General features: G+C 32.2%; 3 protein-coding genes across 8 annotated transcripts; all 3 read left to right on the top strand.

Moving 5' to 3' along the window:
• The first annotated feature begins 2,428 nt into the window (after positions 1-2,428).
• LOC107924289 (serine/arginine-rich-splicing factor SR34) lies at positions 2,429-7,110 on the top strand. 6 transcript variants are annotated; one of them, XM_016854652.2, is made up of 15 exons: positions 2,429-2,658; positions 2,769-2,867; positions 3,434-3,499; positions 3,614-3,688; positions 3,792-3,894; positions 3,981-4,027; positions 4,129-4,186; positions 4,328-4,377; positions 4,458-4,534; positions 4,638-4,771; positions 4,851-4,949; positions 5,774-5,860; positions 6,443-6,476; positions 6,625-6,764; positions 6,866-7,110. In XM_016854652.2, exons 2-15 carry the CDS (start codon positions 2,781-2,783, stop codon positions 6,886-6,888), a joined length of 1,080 nt encoding a protein of 359 aa, XP_016710141.1. In that variant the 5' UTR covers positions 2,429-2,658; positions 2,769-2,780; the 3' UTR covers positions 6,889-7,110. The 6 variants fall into 6 exon arrangements, 5 of the variants coding, with proteins under 5 accessions (XP_016710141.1, XP_016710143.1, XP_016710142.1 ...); XR_001691745.2 differs by lacking the exon at positions 6,866-7,110 and having other exon boundaries at positions 5,948-6,476; positions 6,625-6,731; XM_016854654.2 differs by lacking the exon at positions 5,774-5,860.
• Positions 7,111-15,605: 8,495 nt separating this feature from the next.
• Positions 15,606-18,660, top strand: LOC107923312 (E3 ubiquitin-protein ligase BAH1). The gene is given in 6 exon segments (XM_016853517.2): positions 15,606-16,003; positions 17,278-17,522; positions 17,605-17,859; positions 17,989-18,126; positions 18,208-18,266; positions 18,360-18,660. Coding segments are annotated over 6 exon segments (984 nt in total). The 5' UTR covers positions 15,606-15,822; the 3' UTR covers positions 18,466-18,660.
• A 4,351-nt stretch (positions 18,661-23,011) lies between these two features.
• On the top strand, positions 23,012-23,635 carry LOC121209970 (secreted RxLR effector protein 161-like). Its single transcript, XM_041082020.1, has 2 exons — positions 23,012-23,433; positions 23,524-23,635. The coding sequence occupies exons 1-2, from the start codon at positions 23,012-23,014 to the stop codon at positions 23,633-23,635; spliced, it is 534 nt and encodes a 177-aa protein (XP_040937954.1).
• The last annotated feature ends 58 nt before the right edge of the window (positions 23,636-23,693 follow it).

Here is a 23,693-nt window from a genome sequence, read left to right on the forward strand (position 1 = left end):
GACATAAAGGCAAAACAATAATTTCCTCTAACCTTGTGTTCTTATTATTCTCTGTCTAATAATTCTTTCCTACTCAATTCGCTAGTTGAGAGCAACAGTGCTAGCAACTAAATAAAGAAATGGAAACACAATAATTTATAGTGTTACATTACTAGTAAGAGGAACAATCTTATGGTTTATGAGACAATGTTACATTGTTTATTGGGGATACACCAAAAGGGTGAGAGGTGAATTGATGTTTTAAAAGATTAAAGAAAATGGTAAATAAGAAATACACAATAATTTATAGTGGTTTGTCCCTAATTGCTTACCTCCACTATATTAGCTTACCATAATTAAGGATTTTTCTAACTTATCAATTTGTAACCTTTTGAGGATAATGTTTAACCTTTACAATCACTATCTAAACAAAATAGAGTCGCTTTGCTTAAGGTTTTCTATCCATAACCTCAAGAAACCTTCACAAAACAATAAATAATAAGAATTATCAAAGACACCTTTGAAATGTTGATATTACAATGATCAAGGTCACTTAATAACTATACAACACTTGAAAGATTGAAAGAAATTTCTCCATAAATGTGTGTATAAAGAACAATGAGAATAACTTAAGTAAATATTGGATTTGTATGCAATTAACTTTGCAAACTTCTTTCTTGTTTTTAATGTGGAGCCCTTGACTTGTATTGATGTCTTCTAACTACATTGGAACATTTGGAGACGTTAGGCTTGGTTAGAGTCGTTGTAGCAATAAATTTGAGTATTAATTGCAGTCTTAGGAACTAGTTGTATTGATGGAACCCTTTAAAAGTGTAACCATTGGAGCTCATTATATCACTATAAATGGGCTTGTATCGACACATGTCTCAAGGTTTCAAAATAAGGGGACTTCTAGTAATACACCTTAACATTTGTATCGATAGAAAGTGGAGGGGAATTCTTAAAGGCTTACTGTTAACCTTGTATCGGTAAAAGTCTAGTTGTATCGGTACACTGACTCCTTTGTATAGATAGAAGTTCGTAGAAGTCTTTGGGGGTGCGTATTGAACTTACTCGTATCAATACAAGTCTATCAAATATTATAAAATGGATTTTGAAAGGATATTATTAAAGTATTTTTAAGAGATTAATCTCGTTGAATATACTTGGAAACATGTCAAAGTTTTTTTTATGAGTTTAAGAATACTTGAAAATAATTTTATAATATTTTATCATTAATCACAAATTTAACTTTGAGATACTTTATAATTGATTTTGTTATACCAAAACATTTAAAAAAAAAGATTAACAAAGTTAAATGAGAGACCTATTGAGTATCTCTTGGACGTCGAAGCGTGCCAACTTGATTTTATTGTTTGCTAGTTTCAAGCTCACCATTGTTAATAAATTTTGATATATGAGATGCCTAAGTATCTCTTAATTATTCATGTCATTTACTTGAATTATGCTAAAGAAATATAAATAAAAGATTGATTCATATGAATAACTTATTTGGATGCAACCGCGAAAGTTATTATGAACAAGGCTGTAAACATAGTAGTCAAAAAGACTATGTTAGAGATTAAAGCTTGCAATTCACTCATTCACCTCGTATATTACTTGCACCATCATATACTTTACCTAAAAATTCTTTATATTAAAATAATTGTGTGAAAGAACCTCATAAGTTTTTTTTCTTTAAAGCCAATAACACAGTCTCTTTTACTAAATCAACAAGTTGATATTGTGTCGAACCTTCTTTATTAATGAACCTCAACATAATTTCCATTTGTTCTATCTTTGATTCATTACAAACTTTATTCATTATAATCAAAATTTTAAAATCTCTAATCCTTTCTTGAACAATCTTTGAATTTTACTTGTAAAAATAAAAAGAATGTATTTTTGAACATTCTTAATATATAATGCATTTTAGGAGCATTTTCTAAGACAATTGCCTCTCAACCTTTTATTATCCGCGTGGAACTATTTTAGCTAGTATACCAAATCAACTAATAATTTTAAAAAATTCAAAAATAAAAAAAATATTTTATGTTCCAAATAAAAGAATAAGATCAAATTGAATAAATATGTAAAGATTGAAAACTGAATTAATTATTATATCTTATATATAAAAGATCAAAATAAGCATTAAACAACATAATTTTAAGTTTAGCAGAGAGACTATTTTGCTTTTTCATTTAACCTACATAGACCATTTTGTCCATTTTTTCAGTAAAAAACCAAAATGTAACTTTGGATATAGTACAGGGACTATTATGATGCTTTTACCCAAAATAAAATGTAAAAAAAGGGTGATTCTTTTATCTAACGGGTCCTTGCGTGACATAATCAGTTCAGCAAACCCGAGGCAGTTACGTTTGTATTTCTCCTCACGAAATAAAGGGGCCCCGCGGGGTGCCTGAGTTATACAGCTGGACAGGTCAAAGGTCAAACCACAATATTTCACAGCGTAAACCTAACACCTCTTGATTGAAATAATATCTACAGCGTGCAACAAGATTTCCATATAATCGGCCACACCCTAACATCTCCTACATAGTTTTATTGATTTTTTCGCCTATCTTGCTCGGCCCCCTATCCCCTCTCTAAAATTCGAAACCCTAAAAAAGGTTCTCTTCGAAAATCTCCGTCTCGGAACAACCTGTCTTCACGCAGGTAAAAACCCTAATTCATGAATTTATTTCCTAAATAAATACATCAGTCCCTTTCTTATTTAAATGCTAATTGAACTCTCAAGATTTATTGTTGTCTTCTGTATTTATTAGGAAAGTGAAAAGATGAGTAGCCGTTCCAGCAGGACTCTTTACGTTGGAAATCTTCCCGGTGATGTTCGCGAGAGGGAAGTGGAAGATTTGTTTTATAAGGTCAATAACCTTTCTGCTTTTCATTTTCTGTATTTGTTTTTCTTTGCAATATCACCTTGAACTCGTCATTGCAAGACACGTTAGTCTTTCTGTTTTCTCGTTAAGTACTTAATTGGTAGTAGGTTTGGAGCAAACAAGTTGTTTGCCTGGAACTTTGAACTCACAAATATAAGCGAATTTATGCTTTGAATTCCGTGATTAGGGTTAAATCTTTCTGGCATATCGAATGTTAAGAATTGAAATTATAGAGTAAAGATTGCTAAAACAAGTATACAGATAGAGAAAATCGATGGGAGAAAAAGATGCTATTGTACAAATTTCACCTTTAATCCTTGGTTTCCTAGATCCACAGAAGCCTAAATGTGGTTGTACCCGTACTTTGTTTATGGTATGTATATATTCTTATATGACTATGCCAGTGAGATTAAGGTTTACTCTAGTTAAATTTATGCTGTGAACCACGGTTTGGTCTACTTGATATGGGTCTCACTGACTCTTGGTTTGCTTTTCTTAGACTTTGGATTGTCTCTCAGCTTGTACTCTGCTTTTTGCTCGTTTTGTTGCAGTATGGTCCCATAGCTCAAATTGACTTGAAGATTCCACCAAGGCCTCCAGGTTATGCATTTGTTGAGGTGAGTTCAACCGTGCTGGCTTTTATTTTGCTATCAAACTATTTATTTATTTTTTGTGAGGGGGATATTATTGTTTTTAGGTTTTATTTCTTGTTGACTTCAAATTTTTCTTAGTTTGAAGAAGCTCGAGATGCTGAAGATGCCATTCGTGGTCGTGATGGATATGACTTTGGAGGGCATCGTTTACGGGTTAGTTGCCTTTCTTGCATGTTTAGGTTTTATTAGCATCCATCGATTTTGTAATCAACTTGGCATTCTAGGCTATCTTCTGAAGTGTTTTTCTCATTTACAGGTTGAACTTGCTCATGGTGGTCGTGGGCGCTCTTCCATAGATCGTCACAGCAGTTATAGTAGTGGGCGTGGACGTGGACCATCCAGGCGTTCTGAATATCGCGGTTTAAATCTATCTGATGCTCTTTATAAACCTTAGTTACAAACAAGTAGACTGCTTATGATTTATCTGGATTGCTATGATGTGCAGTGCTAGTTACTGGATTGCCATCTTCTGCTTCGTGGCAGGACCTCAAGGTAAAAGTTGTTTTTGGTACTTTTGTCACACTGAAATAAACCAATAACATGAAAAATAGAACTAACAAAAAATCTTCGCCATGGGACGTATTTTTTCTTAGGATCACATGCGTCGAGCAGGAGATGTTTGTTTTTCTCAAGTTTTCCGTGATGGTAGTGGTAAGACATGTTTGATGTTGACTCATCGTTTAGCTATTATATAAAATATCAGTTAAAATTAGTAATTTTTCAATTGAATTGATTGGGTGGAGACTATATAACTGTAGATTTATTGACATGATTGTGTCTTTTGTTTTTCAGGGACTACAGGGATTGTGGACTACACCAACTATGATGATATGAAGTATGCTGTAAGTTACCTTTTTCCTTCCAACTCTTTTTAAAGGCCTTGTTTAACTTAGCTACTGTCATTGTGTAATATGTACAAAAGCTCATGGTCCTTTCTTGCAGATTAAGAAACTCGATGACTCTGAGTTTCGTAATGCATTTTCTCGGGCATATGTTCGGGTATATGATCTCAACATAGCTTACTTGACATGCTTTTTTTTATGTTATTCCTCCTTTTGCTTTTGTTACATTTCATTTTGCTTACTAGACTTGCTGCCTTTAGGTTAAGGAATATGATTCTAGGCGGGATTCCTCTAGAAGCCCTAGTCGTGGCCGATCTCTCTCAAGAAGCCGAAGCCGAAGTAGAAGCCGAAGCAAAAGCCGTGGTCGGAGCTATAGCCGAAGCAAGAGCCGCAGGTTTTTCTTGATTCTTTTGCATTATGAAAATTTATTTAAGGCTTAAGCATTGCATATTAACCTTGCATGTGTGAAGCAGCAAGTCTCCAAAGGCAAAGCCTTCGCGCAAGTCACCTGAAAAGTCTAGATCAAGGTCTCCTCGTTCCCGCTCTGCATCAAGGTCTCGCTCTTTGTCAAGGTACACTTGCTTCTCCCTTCACATTGAGTGTCTTTGTTGTAATTAGGATAATGCTACTCGTTATTGTTAGTTGCTGGCAATTGGTTTTACAGATAATTTCCTATATTATATGCTTGTGGTCATGGGAAATGGATCAAACTTGTTGACCTTGCAGTTGATTTTTGGTTACATTTGAAGATTTGTCCGTTAAAATGATTCCTCAACTTAGACAAGAGCAGGATTTGTCAATTGTTAGTTATGGCCATTTTGAATTCTGAAATTGAAAAATGCATGCAACTAGTGCAGTTTTTCTGGAGCCGAACTAATTTATTTTTGATAAATGAATATATAGTTGCTAATTTTGATGGAATTACCTCTTATATATTATTATTGCCATTGCTTGTTTCTAATTTTGTTTACGGCTGATCTTTTCTCCTCACTTCCCCAGCAGATACAGAATTTTCTTTTTAAATCTAGACGTAGCAAATCACACGGTCTGAAGTGATTGACCCTATTTTAAATCCTAAAACTTCCGAATTGCTATTGAAAGCTAATTAGTTTTGTTTCTGCTACACTTAGTTTATTCTATGAGGTAAGGGAATATATTGGAGATGTTTGTGCTCTTCATTCACGGATTCTTCTCGGGGTATCAATGATTAGTAACTAGTACTTTTGGACTAAACTTCTCTCTTGTGGTTGTCAAAATGAACTTGTGCTGTTGAGTTGCATGCTTTCCTCATCCAGAAGACGGGCTATATGAGAAATTGGGTCCGGACTGTATCCCGCATTTGAACTTCACCCACTTTTTTTCTGTTGTCATGAAAATTGCCTTGTTTTCTTTTTAGATATGGATATATGCAGCAAACTGGGGATTGGATATTGGGATCTTGTGGGAATATGGTTCAATTGCATGCAATCGTTTGGTTGCAGAGGTATGCTGTTTTTTAGATGGGCAACTTTAAAACCTTCATTGTCCCTTGTCTAATGTACATAGCATCATAAATGTCCATGGGTGCTAGATTGGGAACAAAGGAGACAATGGACTGCAATAATAGAGCTGGAATTCTTTACAAGGAATTGCAATAGTAGAGCTGGATTTTAGTGAAGTAAATGCTCTGGGATTTGCAAGTCACCATCATTATTTCCCTGTCAATATCAGCTCCAGATTTTGCCAAGCTAATAGGACATGCTATGTGGATTACCTTGGAATTGCAATAATAGGGGAGCATGCTCATTCTCTATACCCTGGTGTTGAAATGTGAAAAGCTATTCTTTTAAGAATTTCATTTTGTTAGACTAGGTTTCTTTCCTTAGGCAGGTTTGTGAGCTGGTCCTATTTTTATTTCCCATTACCGCTAAAGGTTTATGCTTTGGGTTTTTTTTTTCTTTTTTTTTATGCGTTTGGAATATGGTGATTCTGATGTGGAAGGGGCATCAAGGCTCTTGGACATGAAAGTTGTTAAAAGGAACGTGTTGATTTTTAAACTTGGGTTCTTTCTCTGGAACTTTTGCAGATCTCCCTCAAGGTCCAGGTCTCCTTTGCCTTCTGTAAGTGGTTTCTTCGCATGTCTAGTTAAGGTTTTCAAAATTGAATTTGTTTTTACCTGCCTTACAGTTTGTTTGTCCAGCTTAATCTATATGGTTGCTATTACCTATTCTTAATTCTTATGTTACATTTGCCGGATATCGCGCGCAGCGTCAAAAAGGAAGGAGCAAGAGTCCCAAAAGACGCAGTGTTAGCAGGAGTCCAAGTGGGAGCAGGAGCAGGAGCAGGAGCAGGAGCAGGAGCAAGAGTGTATCCGGGTCTTGATCTGAAGCTCTATTGTCTTTTCACTGGTATATAGTCAATACTTGGTATTTGATACAAAATTTTCATCCATTTTTATCTCCAAAATATTCAAAATTTCAGTGGAAACTGATGCCAAAATTCGTTTCAGGTAAGATGCTATTGCGGAGCTGAAGATGCCTATGAAACTCTTATGTTTGGATAAAAATTAGCATGGAGTAGTGCGTAACTTATTAGAGTTGTATCAACTATGCTGGATTTGATCTTCATTGCTATATTCATAACATCGGACGTTGGGTGTGTTATTTTAACTAGACTCTTACATACCTGGTTTTGCCATACTTTTGAATATGACTTGATTGTTGTGATGCAAAAGGAAGCAGTTAGTTTTGAGTATGATATGGTATTAAATACAAGGTCCCCAATTGGCAGCTATTAACCAACTTTAGGTGGTTAAAGACGAGACCTATTAGTTCATTTTGTTTCTATCTCCCTCTTCTCTCGGGTCTCTTATCTTTCGAGTGTAGCCAATTAATCAATCAAATTGTGACAGATCTCAGTCCTTTTTTATACAAATTACAATAGATTGAATTCGAATTGACGGTGGTCGTCGGGAAAAAAATGGAAGTTATAGTTTTTAATAGACATTTTGTTTTACGAGAAAAGGTCAATATTTGAAAAATAAGATTCTTAAGCCTTTTAAGATTGATGGTTTTTGTTCCAATAAAAAGTTTTTATATATTATTAGTTTCAATTAAAATAAGAATGGCGTAATGTTGAATTTAGATTTTTATGTTTAAATTTTTTGTTAAATTGATCTTTATTCCTTTGAATAAAATTTGATTATCAACATTTTAAAAAGATATTTTATTATTTTTTTATAGAAATATGAATTAAAATATTAAATCTTTAAACATGACAGTTCACATGACAATTTAAGTGTATTTAATGTTAATAATTTTTTGAATTTTTATGAAATTTTTATATATTTTTAAAGTTTTTTTTATAAATTTAAAATTATTTATTTACATATGAAATTATTAAAAAAATAATATATTTTTCAGCATTGTAGTAAAAAAAAGCGTCGACTTTTTTTAAAAGTTAAAAGAATAATTTAACTAAAAAATATAAATTAAATTGATAAAATATAAATATTTTAGGTTAAATTTAATATTCTCAATAAAAAGAGAGAGAGAGAGAGAATGAACAATTAACGTGGCTATGATTTAATATCCTGTGTTAATATAAGACTATGGTCTGTTAGCAGTGAAGTGGAAGGCGGTAAGAGAAAAAAAGCAGTAAGCAAATAGGATGGTGAATCGGATGTGGTTGTTGGTGGTCGTAAATCTGGCAGTCGGTATGCGGGGATCAATACAACAAACACGACTTCCCTGCTGGCTTCGTGTTTGGTTCTGGCACCAGGGCTTATCAGGTCTCTCTCTTCAGTCTGTTTGGTGCGGCAAGCCAAGGTGGTAGCACTCCTAGGCATTTTGGATACTGTCGCCCACGCTGGTATATTTTTTTCTTTCTTTAATTATTATCTCTCTTATTCACACTACTCACTTAATTGTTGGACCCGTTCACAAAAACTTCTCTTCCCATTTTGATTCAACCTTTTGTTTTTCTTTCATTCTTTAGATTTTCTTTTACGTTAACATCTTGTAAAATTTTAAATTTAAAAGATGAAAAAAGAGATTAAATTTTAAATATATAAAAAATATATATAATATTTTAATCATATATATAAAAAATAAACAATCAGTTAAAGAATTTTAGTTTAATAATGTGTTCAATGTCAACGCTATAAAAATAAGTAAAAATAATTAATTCTCTGCTTAATAAAAATAATTAATTGTCTGCTTAATAATAAATCAAGATATATTAATTGATTTATCAATCAAGACCTTAGACACCAATGTTTGGTTTCAATCGACATAGAAAACGATTCCTGCAAATCTATCTTGTTATTTTTTTTAGTATTATTTCATTTTCGGGACACTTGAGCTTCAATTTAATATTGTAATAATATTTTTTCTTATTTCATTTCATTTCATTTTATTTTTGAGATATTTGAATTTGAGACTGGTGCTGAAATTTTCTTTAATTTTACGAAATAATTATAATAATTACAATTTATTTCATTTCATTTTGGGCAATTAAGCTTAAGTTTGATGCTGAAATAATTTTTTCTATTTTTCAGTAGAATGATAATAATTACTCTTTATTTCTATTCATTTTCAGGGTATTTGGAATTAAGTCTAGTGCAATATATATATTTAGTTTACGGAATAATTATAATAATTATTATATATTTCATTTCATTTTCGAGACGCTTGAGCTTAAATTTAGTGCACAAATAAAATTTTTATTTTTTGAAATAATTATAATAATTATAATTTATTTCATTTTATTTTTGGAGCACTTGAGCTTGAGGTTTGTATTGCAATAATATTTTTAAAAATTTTCCAGATTAATTATAAGAATCATTATTAATTTAATTTCTTATTTGAGGCACTTAAATTTGAGTATGGTGTTGCAATAATATTTTCTAATTTTACGGAATAATTATAATAAACACTATTTATTATATTTCATTTTAGGGGCACTTCGATTTGAGTCAAGGGTTGAAATAACATATAAATTTTTAATTTTTTTTAGAATTATTATAACAATTATTATTTATTTTATTTCATTTTTGGGTATTTGGGTTTGAGTCTTATGCTACAATGTTTCTTTTATTTTTTATTTTTTTTGGAATAATTACAATCAACACTATTTATTTGGTTTCATTTTTGGGCACTTGGACTTGAGTCTGCTGTTACAATAATAATTTTAAAATTTTCAGATTTATTATAAGAAATAATATTAATTTCTATTGATTTCCGGGGTACTTGGGATTGAGTCTGGTGCAGATAACAATTTTTATTTTCTGAAATAATTAAAGCAATTACCATGTATTTGATATTATTTTCAGGGCACTTGAGCTTGAGTTTGGTGCAACAACTTTTTTTATTTTCTGGAATAATTACAATAATTACAATAATTAAAATCTATTTCATTTCATTTTTGAGGCACTTGGACTTTGAGTTTGCTTCTACAATATTTTTTTTATTTTATGGAATAATTATAATAATAGTTATATATTTCATTTCATTTTTCGGGCACTTGGGCTTGAGTCTGGCGTTGCAATATTTTTTTTTTAATTTTTCAAAATAATTATAAAAATTACAATTTATATCATTTCATTTTCATGGCACTTGGGCTTGAATATGTTGTTGCAATAATTTTTCTTATTTTTTGAAATAATTATAATAATTACAATTTCCTTCATTTCATTTTTAGGACACTTGGGCTTGAGTCTGATGACGCAATAAGTTTTTATTTTTCGAAATAGTTATAATAATTACAATTTATTTCATTATATTTTCGAGGCACTAGGGTTTGAGCCTGGTGCTACAATATATTTTTTATTTTCCGAAATAATTATAACAATTACCATTTATTTCATTCCATTTTCGAGGCACTTGGGCTTGAATTTGGTGCTACAAGAAATTTATTTTTTAACTTTTGGAATAATTATAATATTTACTATTGATTTCATTTTCGAGGAACATAGACTTGAGTCTGGTGTTGCAATAAATTTTTTTTGGAATAATTTTAATTGTTACTATTTATTTCATTTCATTTTTGGGGCACTTGGGCTTGATTCTGAAACTACAATAATTTTTTATTTTTCGGAATAATTATAGTAGTTACCATTAGTTTCATTTCATTTTCGGGGCACTTGGGCTTGATTCTAGAGCTACAATAATTTTATTTTTCAGAATGATTATAATAATTACTTTATATTTCATTTCATTTTTAGGACATTTAGGCTTGAGTTTAGTGTTGCAATAATTTTTTATTTTCTGAAATAATTATAATAATTACTATTTATTACATTTCATTTTTGGGTCACTTGAAATTTTTTTCATATTTGTATTTTTTTATTTTTGAAATTTCGGTTCTGATCACAAAATATCTATTAAATTTTGTTACTTTTAAAATCATATTTGTCAAACATATATTATCAAGTGTAATTCTATATTAATTTGCTACTTTTATGTATTGTTCAAAAAATCAATTAATGGATTTAACATATGACATTAGCATTTAGATTAAAATTTTAAAATTAAAAAAATACAATTTAATAGTATTTAATTTTTTAATTATAATCCAATTTGGTACTTGAACTTGGTTTTTTTTTCTTAATTCAATACTTAAACTTATTAAATGTTATACAAATTACCCAAAACACTGTCAATGTAAAAAAATTGTGTTATGCTATAAAAATATTGCCAGTATTAGAGGAAATTCATGGTAAAAAATTAGGCATTGAGTTATAATTAACGAATTAATTTTTAAAAAGAAAACAAGAATTTTTAAAACCCAAAATAAAAATTTTCATTATTTTAAATTAGTAAATAAATAAATAAAACTAAAAGTAACTGAACGTTTAAAAAACAAAAAAGAAATATCATGTCATCTATCAAATATCGATTCATACATTGATTATTTTTACTACCTTATAAAAAAATAACATTGTTAGTATATTAGAGTAACTTATAAAACGTTTAACAAGTTCAGGTACCAAATCAGACAAAAAACTAGATTAAGTACTAAATTAGAAAAAAAGAGTCAAATTCATGTACCAAATTTGACCCAAAAAAGATTAAGTGTCAAATTAAGAAAAAATTGTTAAGTTCAAGAATGAAATGTTATATTAAGCCAAATTATTAACACCCTTAAAAAACAGAAAGGAAATATTTATGGAAAAATATTTTAGAAATTGAAAATTTTAAGAAACGCTAATTAAATGATATATAATAGTAACACTAATTAAATAATAATTAATTTAAGACAATATATATCATTATAGTTCAAACAAATAAAGATTCTATTATACAAAAAAAATGATATAATTTTATTAATTATTAATTTAATATTACTTAATATTAATATGTTAAACCCAACTTTAATTAAACTATGAATAAAAAAATATTTTTATATCAATTTAATAATATAATGAACAATAAAAAGATTCACTTTCATTCAAAAGTTTCTTCAATGATTAATTTTGAGAATATTTTGATTATTTTATGTTTTTATATAAAAAAAACACATGAAGAAATTTAAATCCAAAATATTATAAATATTATTTTTACATCCTCGCCATCTATAAATTTATAAATATTAATCTTTTCATTAATATTTTATAAATTTATTATATAAATATTTTTATTCATTTAATAAATATTTTATTTTTTAAAATTAAAAACCAGTTGAGGAAAAGAGTGTTGTTTAATATGATGGTTCATTAAATGAATTATTAGCACGCTTATTTGCAGTTAGTGTAAACATAGCGGTGACAATGAAATTAAATATTGTAGTGATACTGTAGCGTGAGACAAAAAGTAAGCTAAACACACCGCACCATACCCAATTGTCTATCTGTAATACCCCGAAAATTTCTATAGTAAGATATTATCCTTGATATAGAAAAATAAGGAAATAAGTGACAAAAAGGGAAGTTTTGAGTTATTAAAATGTTGGGAAGTAAATTATGATATCTTGATTCAAGAAAGGACTAAATTGTAAAAGTGTGAAAAATTTTGTTGCCTAAGAGTAAATACTCAAAACTTGAGGGGTTAAAGTGTAAATATGAAAAATTTAAAGGGCCAATAGTAAATATTTTAAGGGAGGAATGATCTAGAAACTAAGGAAAATGGGTTAATTAGGACCAAATTGAATAGGTGAAAAATTATGAGGGACTAAATTGTAATTTTACCAAATTAAATGATGACTCAAGGATAGAATTTTAAAAGATAATAAGGGCAAAATGGTCAATTGGAAGAGAGAGAAATCTAGAAAGTAATGATGACGTTGATGATATTTTATAATTATTTAATTAAGATAAATATTATTTTAATATTTTAATAAGATATTTTATTATTTATTATTATTTTATTATTAATTTATTTAATATATAAGGAAGAAAAGATGAAAAATTTCTATCATCTTTCCATCCATGCAATTCATGTTAGAAGAAAAGAGAAGAAAGAAAGTTTTTTTTCTTTACAATTTGGTCCTTCCACCAAAAAATCCACCATTTTCACTTAGAAATCAAAAGAATTTCCATAACTATCAAGAGAGAAAGATGACAAGGAGACTATGAGGAGCTAGAATATCAAGTTAGATTCAAGAAATAGAAGCTGAAGGAGAGAGAAAATCAAGTTAAAGATTGAAATCAGCGAGACAAGGTAAGAACATCAAGATTTCAATATATTTTTAAGTTTGATACTATTGAAAAAGCATGGAAATGATGTTAATGTAGAGTTTTCTTATATAAGGTTTTATGTTCTTGATATGTTAGTGGAGAGAAAGTAATGAGAAATAGTGTAGAGAAAGAAAATAAGGGTGTTATAAATATGGTAAATAAATGTCTTGCACTAAAACAGTTTTGGACAATAGCAGTAGGCTAACTTTGAAAAATCACCATAAATTTTGGAAATCGAATTAGATGATGAAAAAAATATTGAATTAAATATTATTGAGTCTAGTTTCTTTTAAAAGAAACCATGTAAGCAATGGAATTTTTAATAATGAGATATAATAAATTTTGTGAGACAAGGTCAGAATGATTTTGGGTTCCCCTATTCTGACTTTGGAAAATCATCAAAAATTGGAGAAAAATAATTAAGGGCTTAAATTTATATGTTTAAAATAATTAATGAGTCTATTTACAATATAAATAAGCAAGAACATCATCTGAGTCTCGTATGAGGAGATAATTAATTCTTAGTAAAGAAGGGTCGGAACGGTTAGACATCAGAATAGGGGTAAATTTAAAGAATAAACTGTACTTATTGGCTAAATAAAAAATTTTGAAAATTTTATGGTAATAATATATTTGAGCCTAGTTTCATGGAAAATTATCGGATCTTAATTTGAAGTTCTGTATCTTAAGATAAAAATAATTTAGTGACTATGATACAGATAGACAGCTTTGAATATACATATAAGTAAATAGTGAAATTATAGATAATGTTACCTATAAGCATGTTATATGCATTAAGGATGTGGAATGGAGAGGAGGAGGAGGAAAATATATATGAATATTCAGCTAGTATGGTTAATTTGCATGTTTTGGGCTCAAGGACTAAATTGAATAAAAATAAAACTTTTGGGGGTAATTTTGTAAAAATGTCAAAAATGGCCAAACTGAAGGGTTGTTTTATTATTTAAATTAATAAATTGTATGAAATTATTAATTTAAGATCGGGAGAAAATCGAGAAATTGGTAAATTACCAAAATGCCCCTAAATCTTGGTATTTCTGCAATTTAGTCAGGTAGGTTCGTATAACTTGAATGAGCATGTAAATATGTCAATTTAAATATTGTATTGTATTTTATATGATGTTTGAATTCAATATATGAAATGTATGGATGTTGGAATGAAAGAAATAATACATGTTTTGAAACTACTTGAAAGGGATCTGTTTGAATATTGGGTTCCGGATGGATATAGGTGATTTCCCAAATGAAAGAGTTCCTGCATGTGTTGCAGAAATAGATAACCCGAACGGTAAATCTGACAAAAGCCTTATCGAGAATATAAAGTGGATAGGATTCGTTCCTGATTCACTATAATATTTCAAAGTGGATAGGATTTGTTCCTGATTCACTATGGTAATTTAAAGTGACTAGGATTTATTCCTGATTCACTATGGTAACTTAAGGCGGATAGGATTTGACCTGAAAAGGGTAGTCCTGATTCGCTACGGTTACATGATATATGATTCATTATGGTAACCTAAGGTGGATAGGATTTGACCTGAAAAGGGTAATCCTGATTCGCTACAGTTACAAAATACATGATTTCTTATGATAACTTAATGTGGGTAGGATTTGACCTGAAAAGGTAATCCTGGTTCACTACAGTTACATGAGATGTGATTCGAGAGAGTGCTTGATGATTAAACGTCCTAAGGGTTATTTCTGAATATAAATTGATGGAATATGGAAATGTACGCTTTGAGTGTACTGTTGAAAAATCCATCAGAACTCCAATGATTCAACTGATAGAATATTTGATATGATACGAGAATTATAATATGAAAAGGATGTTACATGAAATATGAAAATGAGTACCAAATGATATAAATTAATTGAAATTATTCTGAAAATTTCAGTAATGCCTCATATCCTATCCCAGTCTCGGGTACGGGTATGGGGTGTTACACTATCTAAACTCACCCTAAAAAAACATTATCATTGCCTATCATAGCAAAGAAAAATGATAAATAGATTGATTATACAATATTCTCAATGCATGTTTAAAGACAATAAATTTAATTTAGATTTAGTTTGGATGGGAAGTGCGTTTAACTACATTTAATGTAAAAATAACAGTAGTGATAAAATTATATATTGTAACCTAGAATAAAAAGTAAATTAAATCTACCACACTCAACCGCATATCCAAAATATAAGTGGAGTTGATTTCATTAATTAGCCGCCTTAAGACTTAAAACAAATAAACCATCGCTCTCTGCTTTGCAAAACACCTACTTACGGGATTTCACCTCATTGGTCGGTTCTTTTTTTTTTTTTCTGTTGTACAAAGGGTTCTTGCTGAATTGAACTATTTCTTTTACTTGTTGAACCAGAAATAAAAAAAATTTTGTTATTAAGGAAATAAATAATAAGAGATAGATGTAGAAATATAAATGAAGTGTCACTTCATTGATATTTAAATAAATAATAATATCAAATTCCTGGGCTTGATCTTTCATTGGACTGAGTCTACTGTTTTGAATCATTGGAGAGAGAGATTTCCGAGAAGTTGACTTTTTTCCCGTTGGCCATTGAATACGACCCAATTGGTTACACTACCCTCGCAATCTCCTCCATCCGTTGAAATGGAACAGTGTGTGAAACTGCGGTTGCCTGCCAAAATATCTGATCAAAACTAAAACTACTCATCATCATCACTTCCCTTCCTTGTCTAATTCTTGAATTGCGTGTAAGTGTCTTGTTTGAAACAAAACCAGGGAGAACTAAAACAGATGAAGTTCTGCAAAAAATACCAAGAGTACATGCAAGGACAAGAGAATCAAATGCCTGGGGTTGGCTTCAAGAAGCTTAAGAAGATATTGAACAAGTGTAGGAGGGATGTTCAATCCAAGAAACACCTCCATGGTCATGGGGCTTTTCTTGACCTTCAATCTTGCCCTCGCCATTGTCCAGGTTTTTTATACCTTCATACCAAACATTGTTTTGTTTGTCAAAACTCAAATAGGGACCTAACCTTTTCAAGGTTACTTGAATAAGGATCAAACGGTTTAAAAGAGTCTAACATTTCGAATTTGATGAAATAAGAGCTTATATGGGTATTTGTAATGCATGGACCTAACAATTCTGTGGTGTTGAAAAAACTATTGATGTGTCATTTCTTAGTGATGACATATAATTTTTCTTAAAACTAAACAATTTTAACATGAAACTTATATAATAAAAACTGTTTTGAGAAGAACCCTAATCTCATCCAGAAATGGTCTAGAACTCAAATTTCTCAAATATTGTCCGAGATTACCATGGTTGCAAAATTAGTTTGAAGAATTCATTGTGAATCCCAAAACAATTTGTCCTTGGACCCTCAACGTTTTTCACATAAATCTCAATCGATCATGTCTAGATCGCTCTCCAGCAAGATAAGAAGAAAGATTGAGGAGAGAAAAAGAGATGAAGAGAATGTGAGACGTGTTGCATCAGCAAGTCAAGCTCCAGGACATTATCTTGTAAATTTTGCATTCAAGTCCCTCTTCTACTCGTGGCTACTGCAGTCTCCCTGGATTTATTTTAACTTAATTTGTGATTAATATTGGCTTTGGTGAACTAGATTGTTAATTCCTCCTACTTTAAAATAATGGAATTTTTCTTGAGTTGTTTTCTTAGAAAAGAAAACTCAATGTCATGGAGGTTTTAAAATCTTTTGATTTTGAATAAAGGTAAGGGTACGGAAAATTTGGAGTAATAAGACTTAGAAATTTCAAAGTTGTTTAAGTTTTAAGCTTTCTTTAGGATTTTTTTTAATGAAATTCGGGATTTTATGTTGTCAAATATCTGTGTATCCTAACATTGGGTTTATGGATAATTTTATTTTCTTTTCAATTAACATGAGTTGTTCAATTTCAAATTTTTAAGTGCTTGTATTTTAAATTTGACTAATCTATTTGAACAGATTCGAAAATATTAGGTCCTTATTTAATCATTTTGAAACCTTTGGCTAGTACACTTAAAGAGTTGATGCTTCTCATCGATTTATCTTTAGCTGTGAGTCAATCAGGGATGATATTTCCATGATGTCCATCTTTATAGTTTAATTTCTTCCTACTTTTCTTCTTTTCTTATATATTCCCTTCATGATCTGATACGGATAACATTACTAGTATTTTTCTTTTCCTCATCTCTAACACTTGCTGCTTCACTCCTGTTCCAACGGAAAATTATTGATTGTCCAGTTTGCGACGGGACCTTCTTCCCGTCCCTTCTCAAGGAAATGTCTGATGCAGTAAACTGCTTCAATGAGCGTGCCCAGAAATTGCTTGAACTACACCTTGCTTCTGGCTTCTGAAAGTACTTCATTTGGTTCAAGGCCAAGCTTCAAGGAAGCCATATTGCCTTGATTCAAGAAGGGAAGGACCTGGTTAACTATGCAATGATTAATGCTATCGCTATCAGGAAAATACTCAAGATGATAAGGTATGCTTCTTTCGCCAGTGTGGTTGAAAAACATTCTGTTCTATTTCTGCTTAATTTTTTTCTGCTTCCCAAATGGAATATTGCAGGTTCATTACTCCAAACAAGGGCAAGCCTTCAGGTCACAAGCACAAAGCATGCACATTGAAATCTTTCAATCACCATGGTTATGTGAGCTCACGGCTTTCCACGTAAATTTGAGGGAAACAAAGGCCATATCAGGGAAGGCCCCTGCTTTGTTTGAGGGCTGTTATCTCACTTTCAATGATGGCAAACCATTCCTGTCGTGTGAACTCTTTGATTCTGTCAAGCTTGATATTGACTTGACTTGCTCTATTTGTTTAGTAAGTTACAAGCTTTTAACCATTACATATATATTAATCACAAAAAAAAAAAAATAAATAAAAAAATTGGCCTCAAAAGTGTAGGAAATTGGTAAACTCTAATTGGGTTTTTCATCCTTGACATAGCAGGATACAGTGTTTGATCCAGTATCTCTCACTTGTGGCCATATATTCTGCTCCATTTGCGCTTCTTCAGCTGCATCAGTGACCATTGTTGATGGACTAAGAGCAGCCAATCCAAAAGAAAAGTGTCCTTTATGTCGAGAGGTGAGTATTCCTATAAACATGGAATATTATGCTAAAAAAGCTCCTCTTTATGTTAAATTTAATCTTTACTTGTGGGTTCAGCCGGGAGTTTATGAAGGTGCTGTACATTTGGATGAGCTTAGTATATTGTTGAGGAGAAGGTACGATCCTATGGTTGCACCATGGGTTCTCTTGCTTATTCAATCAGTTTCAACGAATTCTTACTGGGATCATGCATTTATTTTTTTGAACAGCTGCCGTGAATACTGGGAGCAGCGACTTAAGAAGGAAAGAGTGGAGAGAGTTCGGCAGGCAAAGCAACACTGGGAATCCCAGTGTCAGGCATTCATTGGACTCTGATTATCACTTCCTTCTTTTCCCCTGTAAATCCTTTTTTTTTCTTCTTACAGTTACTCTATTTCCCCATGTAAATCATTCTTCAAATAATAGAAAAAAAATGTTGTTAGAACTTTATTTAGACAAATATTTCTATTACACACGAAGGGATAATGTCACGTTTAATACCTATAAATTCATAAAATATTTGATGTGGTATTTATAACCATATTTATCACATTGAAGTAAGTATTTTATTTTATTTAATATTTCATATAACATTATATTATCCATGTGGAATTAATGATTTGAAAAAAAATGTGTTGAATTTTCACCAATTGATGTTAACAATAAGTACCATAATAAAAACACATTGATAATTCAAATAACACGTTGAACATTTTCAAAGCATTAAGTACCACATTAGACATTTTATAAAAATGCATGTACTGTAATAAAATATATTGATAGATAAAATACCAGATTAGACATTTTCAAAATAGGAAGTATACCATGTTGTATATTTATAAAGGTATAGGAATCAAATGTGACATTGTTCCCAAATAAAATATTGAACATTTAATTTTGTCTGATGATTGCTTAGAAATATGAAATAACACGAACTTAAGTTATGGCATACTGTATCTGTCCAAGCAATTTCCAAATAATGAAAAATTTTCATGAAATGGGCTATTATGTTGGAGATACATGATTGGTAATATTTTCATAAGATCCTGTATTTATTCACTGAACAAACGTGTTGAAGTTGGCCTGCATGTAGAGAAAGAAGCAGACCAAGCTGCTAAGCCATGCAATTGCAACTGAAGCTGATGCTGCTAATTTTCATTTTGTTACTTCAAGTGTTTGTTTTGTAACTTAGTTAGATTAGAACTAAGTTGGTAATATACTTGATGTAATTAGGTGATGTTTGAGCTGATAAATCAGCTTTACTAAGTGTGCAAGTTAAGTTTATCAATTTACTAGGTTATTAGTAGAGTTAGGTGATGATTAGGTGACATTGTATCATTTTGACCAGCTGAAGTGTTTGGTATTTGTAATGGCTTTATGCCTCAATTCAATATGATGATATCTTTCAGAAAATTCTTCTTCATTCTTTGGTTTTTTACTTAAGTTCTCAAGCTGAATTTTCTTGTTTTGTTTAGTAAGACATATATGCTTCTTGCTTAAGCTTTTGTCAAATTTCTCATTCTGTTTTCTTAGTTCCAACAATTGGTATCAAAAGCTCATTTTCTTAGTGGACTTTTCATTCTTCAAGTCTAAAAATCATGTCTTCATTCGGATTCTCTCCAGCTCCACCACCAATTTTTAATGGTGAAGGCTACAACATTTAGGTAGTAAAAATGAAGAGCTATCTGCAAGCGTTTGACCTATGGGAGGTTGTCAACTCTGATGTTGAACGAGCACCTCCAAGAGCCAATCCCATTGTGGCTCAGATCAGGCAACACAAAAATGAAAGAACCAAGAGACATGAGGCCATGTCATGCATCTAAAACAGTGTGTCTGATGTGATTTTCACAAGGATCATGGCTTGTGAGTCACCAAAACAGGCTTGGGATAGGCTGAAAGAGGAGCTTCAATGGACTGAAAGAGAGAGACAGCAACAACTACTTAATTTGAGAAGGGACTTAAAAAATTTGAAGATGAAGGAAGAAGAAATAGTGAAGCAATACTCAGATAGGATTATGTCTGTTATGAATAGCATTAGATTGCTTGGGGACCAGTTTAGTGAAGCAAGAATAGTGGAAAAGGTTATTTCAACCTTACCTAAAAGATATGAAGCCAAAATCTCTTCCCTTGAAGACTCAAGAGATCTGTCAGACATCACTTTGACTGAGCTGATTAATGCTCTTTATGCTCATGAGCAAAGAAGAGCCAACAAACAGGAAGAGCATAAAAAAGGTGCCTTCCAAGTCAAGAGCAAATTGCCTCGAACTCCTCTGGCCACAAAGGGAAGAAGACTTGGTCACACAAGCCTAGAAGAGATGGAGCAAGAAGAAAGTATCCACCTTGCCCACATTGTAGTAGGCTCAGTCATTCAGAAGCAAACTGCTGGTTCAGGCCTGATGCGCAGTGCAAAGTCTGTAAAAAGATGAGCCACGTTGAAAAGGTTTGCAGAAACAAAGGCAAGCAGAGGCAAAACCAGCCTCAACAGCCTAGAGCTGAAGCTCAAGTGGCAAAAGAAGGTAGTGACCAAGAAGATCAAGTCTTTGCAGTCTCTTGCTCAGCTGCCAGAGGAAAAGCCATAAAAGGATGGCTGATTGACAGTGGTTGCACAAACCATATGACCCTTAATGCTGCTATCTTCAAGAACATCGATAGAAGTTTTAAAACAAGGTTAAAAATTGGAAATGGACACTTCATAAAAGCAGAAGGCAAAGAAGATGTGCTGATAGACACTTCTACAGGTACCAAACTTGTCTCTAATGTCCTGTTTGTGCCTGAAATTGATAGAAATCGACTTAGTATAGCTCAGTTGCTTGAAAAGGGCTATTCAGTAGTGTTCAAAGGCAAGGAATGCCTAACCAGTGATCCAAGTGGATTGAAACTCATGTCAGTGACCATGACTCACAGAAGTTTTGTAGTGGATTGGAACAAGAGCTCAAACAGTGCCTACATAGCTGTTTTAGATGAATCCAACCTGTGGCACAAAAGACTAGGCCATGCCAACTACAAGTCACTGGTTCAGCTGACCAAAGAAGGCTTGGTTGAAAACTTCTCCAAAACAGTTGAGAGAGAAAATGTTTGTGAAGTATGTCAGCTAGGAAAGCAAACTAAACTGCCATTTCCTTTAAACAAGGCCTGGAGAGCCTCTGAAAGATTGCAGCTTGTCCACACTAATGTGTGGGGTCCTATGAAAACACAATCCTTAAATGGGAGCAAGTATTTCATACTTTTTATTGATGATTACTCGAGGTTTTGTTGGATTTATTTCCTAAAGCACAAATCAGAAGTGGCCTCAGTATTTTGGAAGTTCAAAGCTGTAGTAGAAACAAAAATAGGTTGCAAGCTGAAGATATTAAGGTTAGATAATGGGACAGAGTATACTTCAGCCATATTTCAGGGTTTCTGTGATGCAGGCATCAAGCACCGGCTCACCAACACCTACACACCTCAGCAGAATGGTGTCAGTGAGAGAAAGAATAGAAACTTGATGGATATGACAAGATATTTGTTGTTTGAGAGAAATTTGCCTAAGACCTTGTGAGCTGAGGCAGTTAACACTGCTGTATATCTTCAAAACAGGCTACCAACCAAAGCATTGGTTAAAAAAACTCCATTCATGGCCTGGTTTGGGTTCAAACCATCACTTACTCACGTGAAGGTCTTTGGATGCATATGTTATGCACAAATTCCTGCAGTAAGAATGGACAAGTTAGCCAATAAGGCTCAACCTAGTGTCCTGGTAGGTTACAGCAGTATGAAGAAAGGCTATAGAATTCTAGATCCTTCAACTAACAAAGTCTTTGTGAGCAGAGATGTTGTGTTTGATGAGAAGTCAGGCTGGAACTAGGATAAAAATGAACCAGAGACTGCTGCTAAAGACTTGGTGACAGATCAGACTGAAGTTGATCAAAATGATCCTGAAATGGACATTGATGATGTGCCAGTTAGGGGAACCAGACCATTAGCTGAAATATATGAGAGGGCTGATGTGACTACTGTTGAACCAAGTTGTTTTGAAAAGGCTGAAGCTCAATAAGGATGGAAACAAGCTATGCTCGATGAAATGAGCATGATTGACAAGAATCAGACCTAGGAGCTAATTACAAGACCAGTCAACAAGAAGGTCATAGGAGTGAAATGGGTGTTTCGAGCTAAGCACAATGCTGATGGAACTTTGAACAAGTTAAAGGCAAGGCTAGTAGTGAAGAGATTCAGTCAGAAGTATGGCATAGACTACTTTGAAGCATTTGCACCAGAAGCAATGGAAAATTCATCAACTCGATGTTAAGTCTACTTTTCTTAATGGTTTTCTTAATGAGGAAATCTATGTTGAACAACCTGAAGGTTTCAATGTAGCAGGCAATAAGGACAATGTGTATAAGCTGAAAGAGGCCTTGTATGGCTTAAAACAGGCACCAAGAGCCTGATATGACAGGATTAACACTTACCCGGCAAGCTGGGGATTCGAGAAAAGCATCAGTGAGCCAACCTTGTATGTGAAGAAAGAGGGTGATGAAACTCAGCTTATAGTCTCTCTATATATGGATGACCTACTGATAATTGGTGGAAATGAAGTCATGTTGATTGAGTTCAAAGGCAAGATGGAAAGCATGTTCGAGATGTCTGACTTAAGAGAAATGTTTCACTTCCTGGGCATGGAAGTATCACAGAATTAGCTAGGAATTTTCTTAAGTCAAAAAGTCAAAAGGCATTTGCCTTAAAAATTTTAAATAGATTCTCCATGCTGAACTGAAAAGAAACTAGCACTCTTGTTGCTGTTGGAGAAAAATTAACCACCCAAGGTGATTTCGAGAAAGTAACTGAGTCAACCTATAAAATTTTGGTTCGTTGTTTGCTCTACTTGAAAGCCACAAGACCAGACATCATGTTTGTTGTAAGTCTCCTATCCAAGTTCATGCATTGTTGTAATGTGAGCCATTTTCAAGCTGACAAGAGAGTTCTCAGGTACATCAAAGGTACACTAAGCTTTGGAATGATGTTCTCCAAGGTTGAGAGCATGAAGTTCCTTGGTTTTGTTGATAGTGATTGGGCTGGTTCGATAAATGACATGAAAAGCACCTCAGGGTATCTGTTTACCCTTGGATTAGCCATTTTTTGTTGGAGTTCAAAGAAGCAAACTGTTGATGCTCAATCAACAGCAGAGTCTGAGTATGTGGCAGCTGGAGGAGCTATTAACCAAGCAATTTGGTTAAGGAAAATCATGGCAGATTTGAATCTACACCAAAGGAGAGTAACAGAGATCAAAGTTGATAACCAATTTGCTGTTGCAATTGCAAAGAATCCAGTGTTTCGTGGGAGAACCAAGCATTTCCAAATAAAGTTTCATTTTGTTAGGGAGATGGAACAATCTTGAGAAATTTAACTGATTCATTGCAGTTCTGAAGATCAGCTTGCTGACATCTTGACAAAGCCTCTTTGTGTATCAAGGTTCAAGGATTTGAGAACCAAATTGGGAGTATGCAACATGCAAGCTAAGGAGGAGTGTTGAAGTTAGCATGCATACAGAGAAAGAAACAGACCAAACTGCTGAGCCATGCAATTGCAGC

The sequence above is a fragment of the Gossypium hirsutum genome, chromosome A11 (assembly GCF_007990345.1).
Source record: "Gossypium hirsutum isolate 1008001.06 chromosome A11, Gossypium_hirsutum_v2.1, whole genome shotgun sequence".
NCBI lineage: Eukaryota > Viridiplantae > Streptophyta > Magnoliopsida > Malvales > Malvaceae > Gossypium > Gossypium hirsutum.